This window comes from Hyperolius riggenbachi, chromosome 5, assembly GCF_040937935.1.
Source record: "Hyperolius riggenbachi isolate aHypRig1 chromosome 5, aHypRig1.pri, whole genome shotgun sequence".
NCBI classification, from domain to species: domain Eukaryota; kingdom Metazoa; phylum Chordata; class Amphibia; order Anura; family Hyperoliidae; genus Hyperolius; species Hyperolius riggenbachi.
In genome coordinates, this window is record NC_090650.1 from 99,023,277 (window position 1) to 99,039,912 (window position 16,636).

Below are 16,636 nucleotides of genomic sequence, written 5' to 3' on the forward strand. Positions count from 1 at the left end.
CCCATCTTCGGGAGCACTATCTTTACATACCTGGGGCTTCTTTCAGCCCCTAGAAGTTATTTGGGTGCCTCAACACATCGCTAGTTTTTTCTCTGGCAGCCTCTGAAGATCGCCAACCTCCAATGGGTTTATGCGGCTGCACTCCCACCCTGCACACGAACGCGCCGATGTCCTTGAGAGCGTACTTGGCGCAGTATGCTCCTGATGACGTGGGCGTATTGCAGGCGCTTGTGCAGATGATGCCGCCCCATTGGCATCTATGTTTAGAGGACAGAAATTGGGGGGGGGGGGGGGGGGGGGGGGGGAGGGGAATGCAAAGCCTTGTGGCTCCATGGTGCAGGGGCATCTTGTGTACCTATTCCCCCACTAATTATGTCTTTGTGCCACTCTTGTACCTCTTGTGTCCTCCTGTATCCCCCTCTGTTCTTCCTTTCCCTCCTTGTGTTCCTCTGTACACACTCGCACACTCACTCGTACCCTCCCTCCCTCCCTCCCTCTCTCCCTCCCGAGCCTGACTCTTAAGGCCCGTAGACATGCTGTACTAAAGGCAACGACGGGTCCGTCGTCCCTTCTCGCTGGGCGGGTTTTCAGCAGACAGTCCGGCGTGTGTACAGTCTGTCGGAGGACTGATGAGGCTTTTTTTTTACAAATCATTTTTATTTTTAAAAACAAGAACCAACACAAGTACACGAAGAAACATACATAGTGTAAAGTACCATGCTCCCACATGTGGGAAATTATAACAGCATTATTATACACGTTACATACTTCCAATAACGATAAGGCTGTTTCTGAACGATCCGCCGGGCGGATCGCTCAGAAACAGCCTCATCAGTCTGCAGACTGTCACTGGAACGCCTGCCCAGCGGAAGGTGACGACGGACTCGTCGTTGCCATAAGTACGGCGTGTACGGGCCTTAACTTACCGGTTTCATCTTTTTCTTCCTTCCCCTGGACGAGTCAGGCCCGTCATACCACCAGCGAGGCTACAGTTGTGATCGTTTACCTCCTCCAATCATGTGATCCAGTTAATGTTCTTGGGTATAAGACTACGGTAGGGATTAGATTGTGAGCTCCTCTGAGGGACTGTTATTGACAAGGCTATGTACTCTGTACCATGCTACAGAAGATGTTGGAGCTATATAACAATATGGTGTGTACAAGCGCTTACCAGATCTTTCAGCAACTTTGTTCATAGCCACAAAACAAGAAATGACAATCTGACTTGCTGAGAGGGTTGGGAAATGCTGCACTAGGCAAGACTATTGCCGGCGCTACTTCTCATTTTTTTATATACGGTATATTATGCAAACATAACTTCAGTGTCAAAAGGGTCTGTCTTTATTAAGGAACAAAATTTTATTATTTCTAAATATTCTGTTGTTACCTCTTAAATGTTGTTCTTTACATGTTTGTGTTTAACAATACTGTAGAATCTTGTTTTAGTAAATACTGATATAATAAACCTCTGGATATAGTAGAATGAAGTAGTCAATGGGTAGTGAAGATTTTAAAATTTCTGTTTAATTCACAAAGATAGTGAATATACAGCCATCACCCGGTGTAGGTATCAGGTGCAAGTATAGCTCCCAGGTATAAGTAGATCTCAGATGCTCACATCGCTGTAGGGCACACTTGGAAGTGAGTGTGTCTACATTGTAGCTGGGCAGTAAAGCTCAACGGACAGTCGCCGTTTCGAGTGATCTCCCGCTCTTTGTCGAATGCAGTGGCATCACTGAGCGGGAGATCGCTCAAAACGGTGACTGTCCGTTGTGCTTTACTGCCCAGCTGCAATGTAGACGCACAGACTTCAAAGTGTGCCCTACAGCAGGGGTCCCCAACCTTTTCCGGCACGGGGACCACTTTCTGACAATTTTTATTCCAGGGGTAGGTTCGGGGGACGGGTATTGGAGGCGCGTCCTAGTGGTCAGTGTCTTGCACAGCGGTTACGGGGGAGGGTGCGGTGGCTTAGCTAGTATAGTTGCCTCAGTATGGCTAGTATAGTGGCCAGTATAAGTAGATAGTGCCCAGTGTAGATAGTATAGTGCCCAGTTTGGGTAGCACCGTGCCCCCCCCCCCCCCCCCCCCCCCCCCCCCGATCTCTCATCTCTTGAAAAATCTTCACTGCTGGACGACTACTTCATTGGATTTAAAGTCTGGAAGCCACACAGACTAGACCATGCAGGAAGGATCTGTAGCAAGTGAGGTGTGCTGTTCATGAAGTAAATCTACTAAAGGTCTGGATATAGTAATTTTGGTCCTCAGGTCCCAGCAAATGTCTATAAATATACAATGTATGACCAGTTCTGATATAGTAAACTACTTTTTTCCTGGTCCTATGGAGCTTGCTATAAAGGGATTCTATTGTATACAATGTGTGTGTATATAACATGATGGTTGTATCAAAGTAATAACTGAGCAACTTTGTACGCAATTCTGGAAAAAACGTAACATGATCTGTCCCTCCCTTTTTTTTTAAAAGTCCTCCTTCCTTACAGCAGAATTTCCCAGCTGTGTCTTGTCTGACTTCAGTTTTTTTTCCTTCCCTGCTGAAACCTATAAGAGGCAACTTCCTGCATCTCACATTCGCTAGACTCTCTCCTGTGCTCACACTGAGCTCCCAGCTAACCCCACACAATGCATTTACAGGAGACCATCAGCATCTGGGTGCGAGACCCCAAGATACAGAAAGACTGGTATCCCTACCTGGATTATGAAATCTGCGTCCATGTAAGTACAGTCATTGTGTTTCCATGTAAGTACAGTAGTTGTGTTCTCAGTTTCACTGTGTTCAGTAGTTCTATTGTGTATAGTTTACATACTCTGTTGTGTGGAAGCACAGAGGAAGGCAGGGATAGATAACAGAACTATAATAGGCAAACTTTTTGTGAAACTTAAATTCAGTTTAACCAATATGAGAGTTCAGAAGTTCAAAACTAATTCATATCAATCATGTTACACAAGGTGTAGTGAATCCTAATATACCAGTCAGAATTCAGCTTTATGAGGGAACATAGTAACAATACCATGCCAGTTACACACCGGTATTTAGTTACTACTGTGAAGGAGACCTGAACCTGGCACCAATGACACATGCATACATTGTATCCTAATGTGTATGTCTCACCTCACATGGAATAAAGAACCAGAGCACAAGGAGGGGGCAAATCAAAGGTTATGGCTGCCAACTAATTGACTATCAACCGATGAGTTAACACAGCTGCCAGGCAGTTGATATGCAACTCATGTCTTTGATTTGTCTGCCCCATCTCCCTCATGAGTAAGCAGGTTTACATATTGAGTGAATTTTCTATTCAACACTACTACTACTGTAGGTAGTTACATTAATTGGTGGTGATTCTTTTATACTCAGCCAGCCTAGTTTTCTGTTGCTTGAAATGTGCATTTTTATTTGACAACCATTTACCCTTGAAATGTTCAGTGCTTTATGAAATGCAGACCGTGTATCTTTTAAAGACTTGCACACTTGCTTTTTTTTTTTTTTTTTTTTTTTTTTTTTTTTATGCAGTTCAAATAAGTGACTTTTAAATCTTGAACATAATTTTAAAACTGGTTTGTCAGACATGCAGATATAGGAAGAAATATGCAGGTAGAAAGTTTCTCAAGCATTCCGTTGCTACTTCAACTTTTTTTTTTTTTTTTTGGTTTGTATTTTTATGCTGCAAAATGGTCATTCAGATACTGTATACATTGTACATTGGCTTTTGTTGCTTGATAGCATTCACAATCACTGGTATAGCCAGGGTGTCAAACTCAAATAGATGGAGGGCCGAAATGAAAAACTTAGACCAGGTCGAGGGCCAACAGTCATATTTACCCCCCCCATTTGGAATGATCACACAGCACCTGACAATTCGTACCGCATGCTACATGCTAGCTGCGATGGGACAGAAATAAAAGAGGTTAGCTAGGTAAGGGACCCCAGTATAGATTAGCTAGGTAGGTGCCTCCAATATAGATTAGCTAGGCAGGTGGCTCCAGTATAGATTAGCTAGGCAGGTGGCTCCAGTAGAGATTAGCTAGGTAGGTTTCCCCAGGATAGATTAGATAGGCAGCTGTCCCCCAGGATAGTTTAGTCTTCTCATCACAGCTGCATGCCAGTGGGCATGCGAAGAGGATCAGGGGAGCGGACTTCTGTGCAGGAGGTATATAGATTAGGTAGGTGCTTCCAGTATAGATTAGCTAGGCAGGTGGCTCCAGTATAGATTAGCTAGGCAGGTGGCTCCAGTATAGATTAGCTAGGTAGGTAACTCCAGTATAGATTATCTAGGCAGGTGGCTCCAGTATAGATTAGCTAGGTAGGTTTCCCCAGGATAGATTAGTCTTCTTGTCACAGCTGCATGCGAAGAGGATCAGGGGAGCGGACTTCTGTGCAGGAGGTAATGGAGCGGCGGCCAGGGAGTAAAGGACCCCTCCATTCATTAGGCAGAGCAAGGGAGTGATAGAGCGTAATCACGCTCTATCACTCATACAAGGAGGGAGGGCAGCGCAAACTTACAGTGGGAGGGGGCGGAGCCGGGAGCGTGGCCGCGGGCAAAAATCAATGTTAATTAAAGGGGAACTGAAGAGAGAGAGGTATATGGAGGCTGTCATGTTTATTTCCTTTTAATCAATACCAGTTGCCTGGCAGCCCTGCTGGTCTATTTCTCTGCAGTAGTATCTGATTTAAAACCAGAAACAAGCATGCAGATAGTCTTGTCAGATCAGACTTATAAGTCTGAACCACTGAAACACCTGATCTGCTGCATGCTTGTTCAGGGGCTATGGCTAATAGTATTAGAGGCAGAGGATCAGCAGGGCTGCCAGGCAACTGGTATGGTCTAAAAGGAAATAAACATGACAGCCTCCATATACCTCTCTCTTCAGTTCCCCTTTAAGAAAGCACTTGCAGGCCAACTTTTGTGACGCTGTGGGCCAGAGTTTGACACATGTGCCTTATAGTCATTGGGCCTTAAGCCTGGTATACACTTTCGATTATGATTGGCCAATCACTGACAAATTTTACCACCTCTCATGTAGTGTGAGAATTTACCTACACAATCTGCTCATAGTATTTAATAGCTGACTCTCATACTATATGGAGGTAAAATCTGTCAGTAATTGGCCAGTCACAATTGTGTGTACCATGCTTTAGGGTGTGTACAAACATCAAATTTTGATTGGCCAATGGCTGTAGTCTTTTAACACTTTCATGGAGTGACCGCACATTTTGAATACTATGAGCTGATTGTGTAGGTAAGTTCTTATACTACACTGAGGTGGTAAAATTGGCCAGTAATTGGCTAATTCAAATTGGATGTGTGCATGTACACTTGGTTGACATGATCACTCCCGATAATTTGGGATAATGGCTATTGGCTGAGTGTGTCAGATTATATTGGTCAGTTAGTTTCTTTCCAGCATGCGTAGTGGGGTGGCTTCCTGCTCCCCTCCCCCATACAACAGGCAAACTGCTGCCTGAAACATCACATAGTATCACTTTGAGCAACAGAAGTGCTGGGGTGAGTGCAGTGTCCATAGCAACCGTTCATAATTTATATTTCTTACTGGACCTACCACAGTATAAGCAAGCCTATTTGGGTTTATGGTGTCCATTGACAATAGAATCTTGCTTGTCAAATCCTACCACATATATGTATTAAGAGGGATTACCTGAACGTTAACGTTAAAAAATACATATTCACTAAGTGTACCATTCTGCTACGCAGTTTTGATAAGATTGTGTGATCAAGTTTGTCAGGAATGGAACACCTTTTATACAGATTCAGCTTCCAGTTCCAATAAGGAATGCGTTAAAGTCATCCATTCATTCACCACAGCGTTGCCCTGCTATTTTTCTATTAGTTGATGAGCTAGGTGGCAGTGTGAAGTAGTTACTGCCAGATTGAAGGTGATCGTTAATGTCAGCCATTTTATGATGACCCTTTTGGTGATTTTACTGGTTGCCATGAGCAACGACATGCTTGCTCTTTGCACCTGTAATTGAACATGACTGTATGTGTCACCAGTTGCTATATCTGGTAGCTAAACCGTTAACTTCAATCACTCGTGTCTGCAGACCAACAGCATGTGCTTCACAGTGAAAACCTCAAGAGTCCGAAGAAGGTTTCGAGAATTTGTCTGGCTGCGGCAGAAACTCCAGAGCAATGCAGTGTTAATGTGAGTGGTGTCTTTTTATTAACTTTTTATTTGCTTCTGTACAGTCAGTGAGGTGCTAACATTCTTCCCTGCTAATGCCTAATTACTGCTTTCATAGTGCATGTTTCATAGAGGTAGTTTCAGGAATGTAAGTGCATTTTTCTGAAGTATCTGTACTAGAACTCTTTCAGACTCGCAAGCATTGTTAAAGGCAGGGGGTAGCATGTGAGGGGGGGGGGGGGGAGGGACTTGGGAGGACGTGAAGTCTAAAGTGGTGTTAGGACCACAGATTTTCGAGTTGGTTTAATAAGGTAAAGGTGTACAATGAAGGGAACATGCTGACACTGGGCCTCCATTTGCTGTAGGCTGTTTAAAGTGGACCTGTGTGTGGGTTTTATTTTTATTTTTTTTACTTTTTCTTTTTGCTCATTTCCTGTGAGGAATCGCGGGAAGCAGCCGCCTCTTCTCGGCGTGAGGCGGCTGCTTCCGTGAAGGGCATAGCGGAACGCGGAGAAACCGCCGCGTCAGACGCAGCGGTTAGCACGCATCTGTTGCGGATACACCGCAGAGCAGTGCTGGTATAGCTGGGACTCATAGTCCTCCTAGGTTCAGAATGACGCGCGTGCGCGCGGAGAGGCAGAACTTATATGGCAGCCAGAAAAAGGTCAGCTGACCTGGTAGGTCAGCTGACGACTCTGCTCCTTCCCATTGGTCCAGCACTTAGGGAGGTGCTGGAGAAGTGTGTGTGTGTGTGTGTGTACATACATACATACATACATACATACATACATACATACATACATACATACATACATACATACATACATACATACATACATACATACATACTGCCGGCTGTTCAGTTGCTGGTTGTCTGGCGTTTGCGATCACAATGTGGTAGCACTCAGACCTGAGTCAGATCCTAAAGTGTGCCGGCACCAGCTGGAGCTGTAATCCTACACTTAGCTAGATTCTGTTGATAGTTTAAAGTACTAGTTTGATTGTGATTATCTGTTATGACCCTTTGCTTACCTGACTATCCTGCTGAACTCTGATCCTGTACCTTGCTTTTCTGATACTCTGTTGCCGAACCCCGACTCGTCCTTAGACCCTACATCTGCCTCCTGATTTTGTACCTCGATATATCTGATACCCTGTTGCCGAACCCTGCCTGTACTTTAGACTCTGCCTCTGCCTTCTGAATCTGTCCGTGGGTTTACAACCTGGCTTGTCCGACATAGAGAACCGACCTTACTGTTAGAGGCGGTTCCCAGTCCTGGTAGTGACACTCCCTCTTGAGTGTCACTCTCGTCCAGTCGTTCCTTCTCTCTGCCTGACTCCTCCTCCCGAGAGAGTCCAGAAGGAATTGTGCAGGACTCCTCACTGCTTTGAGGCCAGTCCTCTATATATTACTGTTTGCACCAAACACTCTTACTTTTCCCCGGTGACCAGAGGTTAGCTTATATATCTGATTATCGGTGATACTGCAGATCATCTATAATTTGGTATATATCTGTATTCCCTGTGATACTGCAGATCACCGGTAATCAGATCCTCTCTCTGTGTTACACCGATCGTTACATTTCCTAAGGAAACTTAAAGCGTACCTGAACTCTCTAAACTCTTTAAATACATACAGGGTGGATTTCTGTTTTCCTTCTGTCCTGTGCAAGAATTCACCATCTTTATTTTCTTTTCAAATATGTCAGTGCCGCTGGAACTTCTCTCTGGTTTCAGTGGTCTGAGACACTCATGCAGAATAAGCAAACAGCTGGTGAAATCACAATACCTGCTCTGTGCACTAGTCCCGGTCAGTGGAAGCAGGAAGTTTGGGTGGCCACTGGCACACGTCACACGCAAGAGCAGAGCGCTCCCGGCCGGGGGTACCTGTACAGATGTTCAAAAGCTGGCAGAGGTTGCGTGCTATAGCACGCGTTCAGCCTAGCTAGAAAGCCACAATGCTCCCGACCGGGCCGTCCACAAGACTGAGGCAATTGCGTATACAGGAGGCAAAATGAGAACTGGGGGAGTTGTGAGCATCAGGACAGCTCGCCATACATGCCTGCGATTTCTCCCCCCCCCCCCCCCCCCCCCCTTCCCGTTTTTCATCGGTTTGGGCTCTGGTATCCCTTGTGGTGGTTAAGGTTGGACATTGGTAGTGGAGGGTTCAGTATGAGAGTAGCTTTCTTGAGTGACTGGTAAAAATTTCCATTGGCCATGGTGGAGGAGCGACCCATAACATTGCACTGTATTGAACAATGCAATGTTGCAGTTCAGTAGACTTCATGGTGAAATCTATTGAAAATATGTGTGAAGACAGTGTACGGGGGTGGCTCTGGTCCCTCTCAGATTAATCCCTTTGTGATTTCAATCTGATTAGTTTGCCACATTGCCACATACATACATGGGCACCTTTTTAAGATTTTCTGTTTCAATATATATTTTATTTGAGAACCGGTGATAACAGAGCTAAAACCTTTTTAAGGTTTTAATGGACTCTGTCCTTGCAACTTGAGTCAATTCACTGTATGTGGTGGGGTTGATTGTAGTTTGGATTTTATTTCCTCATCTGATCACTATTGTAGTCTTCTTAGACAACCGCATGCAGCTTAGGTGAACACAGCGTAGTCATGTGACCCGTATTAATGGCACCTTCAGCAGATGGTCCTTCACATCTGACTACCTCCAGCCACTCTGTACTTGTGAGGTTGCTGTGTTTGTTCACATTTGAGGCAAAAATAGCGGAAACTGATGAAAACCTTGAAGAAAATGTTTTCCATTGGATTGGGAACCTAATTCTTTGTAAAGGGAAAAAAAAGTTTCACTTACAGGCTCGAGTATGCCTTTCCTATTTGGTCTAGCTTGTAAGATTCGCACTCATTACTATTTTTATATAACCCGTTCTTCTGTGGCATCGTACAACATAAGAAACCAACGTGGCTACACAGTACAGACACTGGTATATAATATACAGTTAATAGTCGGCATAAATGCCAATGACTAATAGAATGTATGTAACAAGATGCACATAGTACATACAGCACCAGGTTAGGGAAACTTGTATCATCATAATTAGTTTATATATTTAGAGAACAAATGAGCATTGTGCATAATCAGAACTTGCAATAAGATTTTCCTAGAAAAAAACGCAGAATTTTGTTTAATAATGAGACTTCATTGTATTGTGTTCTGCTTGCTGACACCATTGTGTACTATCTATTCTTGACTATTTTCTATCTGGTGTCTCTTTGTTTGGAATCCTTTGTTACTGGCAATGCTGAGGAGCATTTCATTCTGTGTAGGGTGGGTAGAATAGAACCTCCAGCCTGGTCTTATCTGCTGCTAGGTGGGGAAGGGGCTGGTAAGGAAATCTAGGCATTATGTCACAGGCAACTGGTTAGTTCTAACCAAGGAAAGCATATAGACTACGGTACATCCTCTTCCTTGCAGAGGAAGCCAAAGGGGAAACCTGTGAATGCTGCAATGGCTGCTATCCTGACAATGCTGTTCTACTGGTTATGTTTATCGAAAAACCTTTAGGACAAACAAGCAGAAAAAGCAAAGTCAAGACACCGTGTTTCTGTAAGCTGTTCCAAGTGGCCTGGTACACACTATGCAATTTCCTTTTAGATCGATGGGTCAAATCAATAATTTTTGGACCGGTCCAATCGGCTCCTTATCGATACCAGAATTGATTTTGTGCCCCCCCCCCCCAAAGGCAGGTCTGATCTGGGCGCTGCCATAAACCTAATGTTATGTCTATGGCCGTGCAGCAGTGTAAGTCAGGTACCTGCGATAGCTGAAATTATGCAAATTGGTTGTCGTAGCAACTCAGAGTGGGAATAGTAATTGATACTACCCAGAATTTCAGCAGCAGCAGGGTGATCTTTCATTCAGCTCGCCCTGCGCCAAAGTGACCGGGTGGCGAAACGCCATGTACACCGGCACCCCTTTAGCATCAGAGTGGTACTGATCCATGGTAGCAGTAATGATCCCATAGACCTCTTGGAGAAACAGATGTGAAGCCTTGTTTGCTCCATACTAAACAGAAATTCATTTTGGATGGTGTTCACTCATCTGTTAAGAAAAAAAAATTGAGAACCTAAATAGATAATTTGCTTAAAAATATGACTTGTAGGTCACGCTTTCCTGCCACAGTTCTGTAAAGACTTTGCTGCTATCGTAAACTCGTAAAGTATACAAGAGACGAGAAAATATAAGTTTTTATACATACCTGGGGCTTCCGCCAGCCCCATCCGCAAGGATCGCTCTCATGCCGCCATCCTCCGTCTTCTCACTCTTCAGTAATGGGTCCCGTAACTGCGGCCAGTCTGCGCAAGAGAAGTGCCCCCTCTCTGTATCTCTCCGGCTGCTGGAGAGAGATGCGTGGAGAGCGCATTTCTCTTGCGCAGACTTACTGAAGTTACAGGACCTGGTACCGGAGCTGGAGGCGGAGGAAGACGGCATGGGAGCGATCCGTATGGATGGGGCTGGAGAAAGCCTCAGGTATGTATAAAATTTAGATTTTCTCGTCTGTGGTTTCCTTTTAATCGCTCTTTCATTGCACTGGAATGGTAAATGCAATGGTGTCTCGCCCTTTTATATTCTAGTGATCTGCCAGAACTGCCACCCAAGATCCCATTCTTCAACATCAGTAACGCACAGAACGTGGAGCAGCGTGTCCGCGGCCTACAGGAATTCTTGAACAAGTGAGTAGTTTTTTTCTTTCCTGTGCTTTTCAGACTAACCAACATGTCCTTCATGTGCTGTGCAACAGAGCCATCTAGTGGCAGACATTCCAGTCAATGCTTCCCTTTTATGTCCTCTTCCATCCCCCCTCCTTTGAAATACCCATCCCCCATTTTGCAAGCATACAATTGAAAGGGAACTATGCATGTAGACATACAATGAAGAGGAGCAGCCCTGTGTACTGGCGTATAAAAGACATTGTGTGTATGTTTATATATGAAAAACTAAACCCTGCTGCTCTACTGCCAGACCTTCATTCTTCTGTTCTTGGATGAATCCTGAAGGGAGGAATATGAAAGGAGCCACTTTAGAATTTTTCGTTTGCTTGTCTGGCTCTGTTGCTGATTCTCTGCCTTGTAATGTTTTGAGCTACTCATCCAGAACACAAGTGCATATTAGGCATTTTCACTCCAGTAGTTGCATGCAGCTGTGTGACACTACTAAGATCAACATGACAGCCACACCTCTATAAAGCCAGCCATACATTGTCCTGTAGTAGCCTGATTAGGTAAGCGACCTATGGCTCACCCAATTAGTGGTGGTCAAGTTTACCTTGGTATACCATTTTTTTTCACTGATAAATGGATCTATAAATACCTCAACAATTTTAGACAAAGTGATTAACTGGGCCAGCATTTACCCTGAGCTGCTGCTCAGGGCAGAACTATTCTTCTTTGAGGAGCACTAAGACTGTCAGCCTCCCTCCCTACTGTATGCCTGTCTCCCTACTACCTGGGGTAAAGTGGTGGATGGGGTAGAAGCAGGCCATGCAGCATGGTGAGCAGAGGGGTGACGTGATTTACCTTTCTAGGATTCAGCAATGAATGCATACTTCCATCTTCCTCTGAGGTGTCCTGGTCTCCATGACTCCAGCGTTAGTAATCACGTGACCTCTGGCTGCCTAATACTGGGGACCCCTCTGGCTACTAACTACGCAGTGTCTACTTCTGGCTACCTATACTGGGAGTTACCTAATAACTGGGAGGCACCTCTGCCTATCTATATCCCATCTGGCTACCTTTAGGGGGGATTGGGGGGGAGAGGGTTAATCACATCTGGCTACCTTATGCCAGGAGCCCCTCTGGCTATTAACTACTGGGTACTGGGGGTACCTCCACCTACCTATGCTCGGGGGACCACCACTGGCTACCACATTGCAATAGGGTACCCAAGTTTGGGGGGGGGGGGGGGTATATTTGGGAATTTGTCTTATTAATGTTTTCCATCTCGGATCCACTTTAAAACCTAACTAGAACAAGTAACTTGTCTATATATCTTATCTATAATTTAGATTAATTTACACAGCAAATCTAGCTGCAAACAGCTTCAACAGTTTAAGATGATTTATTCCTGTGATACAATGAGAGCGGCCATGTTCCGTTTGTCATCATTACACAGTTAATCTGCAACTGCATCTCCACCCCACCCCCTCCCCTCTGCCTCTGAAATCTTTGGCTAGTAACCTCTCCCCCTGCCCAGACTGACCTCCCATAAGCCCTTGCTACATGGGTCTGAGTGCCTTGGCATTTTGGAGAAGCTGTGGGCGAGGCTTGTTCAGTTTATAGGGAATTGGAGTATTAAAACAAAAAAGTATTTGGCTTGAGGAATGCCCTATAACCTATATGTAAGGAACACAATTATGCAATGTATAAAAGTTCATCTCAGATCCACTTTAAGTGTCAGGCATGTTTTAAAAGGCAATAAAGGTGGCAGCATCCATATAGTCTTTCACTTCAGGTTCCTGTTGAAGTCCAGGCACAGAGGTGTGTGTGTGTGTGTGTGTGTGTGTGTGTGTGTGTATACTGCCAGACAGTTTGATGGGCAGAGTGCCACCCTCATCAGTTTATTATGTTAAATGATTCTCCTGCAAGTGAATATTTTTGTTTTAAAATCTTTATTTATTTTTTTATGCTGCCCAGCTGGGGGAGTAGGTGACAGTTGCTATGGGCGTTGAATGGGGCTTCTGCCTTGCTTAATCTTATCTGTATGCTTTTGGGTTGTGGGAGGAAACATGAGTGCACAGAGGAAACCCACAAAAACTTAAACTCCCTGGTGGGGATTTGAACCATGAACCCAGTACTTCAAGGGGAGTGCTATCCACTACACCACCGTGCTAAAGATTGCAGCCTGTAGCTTTGGAAGTCTGTTTAATTCCTGGCTTACTTGGTAATCTGATCTGACTGCAGCTGCCTACATGCAGTGCCATCTACTGCAGTGAGCAGGTGACATGATTGCTGTCATGTGTCTGCATTGTACATCTGCTGAATGGCGTAGTGCTGTGCAGTTAGGGATGAGGACCCACAGGCACTGTTTCAGCCATGCCTTGGAAATCGCCAGTTGCAGGGCCCGCGACTGAAACTATTTGCGCCTAAATACGAAGTATAGGAATGCTGCAAAATAGCTTTTCAATTGCTGCACAAATCATTTGCAGCACCAAAATGTGATCACCGCACAAAATCTCATTAATTTTAAAATCTCTTCAGAATCGCCAGAAGATTCTGCTAAAGCACTTTTGATAGAGAATCGATTTAGTATTGGGCAGCAAGTGGTGCAGTTGGAAGTGGTTGAAAAATGTTGCCGCCAATCATGATCTTCTGTTGGGAGCAATTGACCAAATCAATTTTCGGGATGTAAAATGGATCCAATGATGGATCAACCAGGCTACCAACTGCATCGATTTCTAGCAGATTAGATCAGAGTGGTCATATTGATCAGCCTATTTAACTAATAGGAGGAGGAAAAAAAAAGTAATAGAAAAAGTAGCAAAAAGAGGTGGTCTGTGTTCTGGAACAATCCCTCCAAGAAAAAAATATCACTTTTCCACGGTCCACTAGATTTAACTGACTCCGTTTTGCTTAATTTCATTTTGCAGTTGATTTTCCCCACTCAGGCCACTGTATTTCACCCCAAACCACAACTTATTTCAGTCATTTCCTCCATATATAGAATTACACATACAAGCGGCTTGCTGTAACATTGAATTATGCATGCGTGTTTCACAACTTCCATACTGGCAGCCAAAGTAGGTTGTGGGGCTAATGCAGTCACTTATGGTATTTAGGAACACAGCTGAACTTGTTCTTTCTAACACAGTTAATTACATAAGCAGTTTTCTAGCTCATTCCATCTGAGGACTCTGTCATATACTGTATACACTAGTTATTGTCTCAACATGGCGTCTATCTGCAGAGACTCTCAGCCAATATGTATATAGCAAGTGCAGTTTTGTTACACTGCAATATATGAACCGCGTTTACAGATGGTCACGTAGCGTTTTATTGCATCTAGCGGATCACTGAGTAAATTCTGTGGAATTTCCGCTGACTTCTAAGGCTACCCAATCACCTCAGGCCAATTCCCGATTGATTTCAGCATGATATCTCTGGGGAGTTGGCCTTGCGACGCCACATCCACCACCTCCTTCAGTGTCGTGAGCCCCCCACCAAATGTTAATATCAGACCTGCACCTGAGCGCCACCATCAGACGTGGCATGCATAGCGCAGGTGTGATGGCACACATGCGCCTGGCAGGGGTTGGGGGAGACTGCAGACGAGACCAAGAGGTGCTGGAGCAGGTGAGCGGTGTTTAGACTGTAATTTTGGCATTGTCAAAAGACTGTGCCCAAATTACTATAAAATCAGCGTAATTCGGCTGCCAGAAGTAGCTGGCAGCCAAATTACGTTTTACCCCACTATCCACGCCGAACTGGAGGGGAATAGAAACTAACACCGCCGGGACTCTTGCAGAAGCAGGGTGAGATGTTTTTTTATCTGCGCCCAAATTTCCTGGTGCTTTAATTACATGTACACAGTTTTGTTGAGTCATATAAATTGCTATTTCTAGAATGCTTGGAGGGACCAATGTAAGACTTGCACTGGGGCCCAAAGCTTCTTAGCTAAACCACTGCCCAAAGGGATTCCGTCAGGGAGCGTTTTGAAGTCTAGCGCTGTACAGATCCCTTTCTATAAGACGGGGAGATGCAAAGAGCACTAAGGAACGTTTCCCAGCGGGAATGATATATGGGGGGGGGGGGCAATGGATTTGGATAGCGATGTCAGCTGTGACCAGTCTGTGTACAAGGTGAAGAGGCAATGTCGATCAAATACTTCTTTATACTTCTTTCCAGATGAGGCTGTTATCAATTAATGTATGCTTTAAAATGCTTGTAAAGTTGGTGGGAGGTTTTTTTTTTTTTTTTTTTTTTTTACTTGTGTGAATAAGCCTAAAATGCCTGACATGTTTTTCATGTCGTGTGAACACGTTCTGACTATAAAATAGTACCTGTTTACACGCAGGCATTAAATGCCAGGCAATTTAGGCTTGTTCACACATTGGCATTTCATTATGCCACCCACAAGTTTTACAAGCATTTTAGAAGCTTCTTTACTTTTTTTTATTCTTCTTATTTCTTCTATTTATTACTACAGTAGAATCCCTTTATGATAAACTTCAAGGAACCTCGCCAATTAGTTTTTTCTACATCAGAATTCACTATCAGAATTTGTCATATATTGTATACTTATACAGGCGCATAGCTGGGACCTGGGGATGGAGTTTATTATAACAAGATCCTACTGTACTAGTAGTGCTGACTAATACTACTACTAATACCAAACACCCACCTCCCCCTCCCCCAGCTTTGAAATGCTTCACAATGCCCCTTTTTTTTTTTTTTTTTTTTTTTTTTTTTTTTTTGACACTGAAGTACTTCAATGTAGAGGCCTGCATCAGGACAGGGAGTCGGGTTACCCAAAATACAGGTCGGTTTGGGTTCCAGTGTTGACTTTTTAATCTGGTTGTGGGTCAGGTGCGGGTCTGCGGGTGCAGGTACCAGATTCACCAGAAAGCAGGTTGCGGGTTGGGTGTAGGTAACGGGGCTGCGGGTGCAAGTCTGGAAAATTAGACCCGCACAGGGCATCAGGTCGGGTTACCCGAAATGTGGGTCTGGTTCAAGTACCTGTTTTGGTATTAGTCTGGAGTGGATCTGCGGATCAGGTGCGGGTACCAGATTCCCCAGAAAGCGGGTTGGGTGCGGGTCTAAAAAATTAACTGCAATGCACCTAACTGCATTTGTTGCATAAGAATATTTAACAACTTAGTGTCAGGCATAGGTTAGGAGGGAGGTATTATGAGTAGGTGGAGGGATGATAGTGTCAGGAGTACAGTAGGTGAGTTAGTTATGAGTAGGTTGAGGTAGGCTAGTGTTAGGCATAGGTAGTGAAGGGTTAGTGTGAGAATATTACTGTCTAAATATTGGAAATACCTTACAGTATGATCCAAACTACCAGGTGCTTCTTTTCCTGATGCACCTCTGTGGGAGGCTGGGGATTACAGAGCAACATGGGAACCACAGCTTCTTCTTGTCTGAACACGTGACCATTGCATAATGACCACCTGAACAGCATGTGTCCTGTATGCTGAATTTGCTAATGTTATGGGAGTCCTTGTTCTTGTTCCATTGCTAGAGATGATCAGTGAGCTGCTATAATTCTGCACACTTGATGACTTTGACTAGCCCAGTTCAAAGTACATGCAATTTACATGCAAATGTATTCACCTCTCATTGACCAACTCTTTGTCACCGATTTGCAGTTGTTTTTAGGTTGTTCTATGGTAGGCTTCCAGCAGGCACCATGCAGTGCTTTCTTTTGGTGGTCTCTGGTTGCTTCTGCGATTTGTTTAAAAAAAAAAAACATGACTTAATTTCCCCCCCCCCCCCCCAAATTG

General features: G+C 44.4%; 1 protein-coding gene across 1 annotated transcript in view; it reads left to right on the forward strand.

Moving 5' to 3' along the window:
• SNX10 (sorting nexin 10) overlaps positions 1-10,872 on the forward strand; it is an 80,451-nt gene extending 69,579 nt beyond the window's left edge. Inside the window, exons 3-5 of the mRNA XM_068238657.1 lie at positions 2,650-2,730; positions 6,080-6,180; positions 10,770-10,872. Coding sequence (XP_068094758.1) covers positions 2,650-2,730; positions 6,080-6,180; positions 10,770-10,872 — 285 coding nt within the window. The remainder of the gene's footprint in view (positions 1-2,649; positions 2,731-6,079; positions 6,181-10,769) is intronic.
• Positions 10,873-16,636: the final 5,764 nt, after the last annotated feature.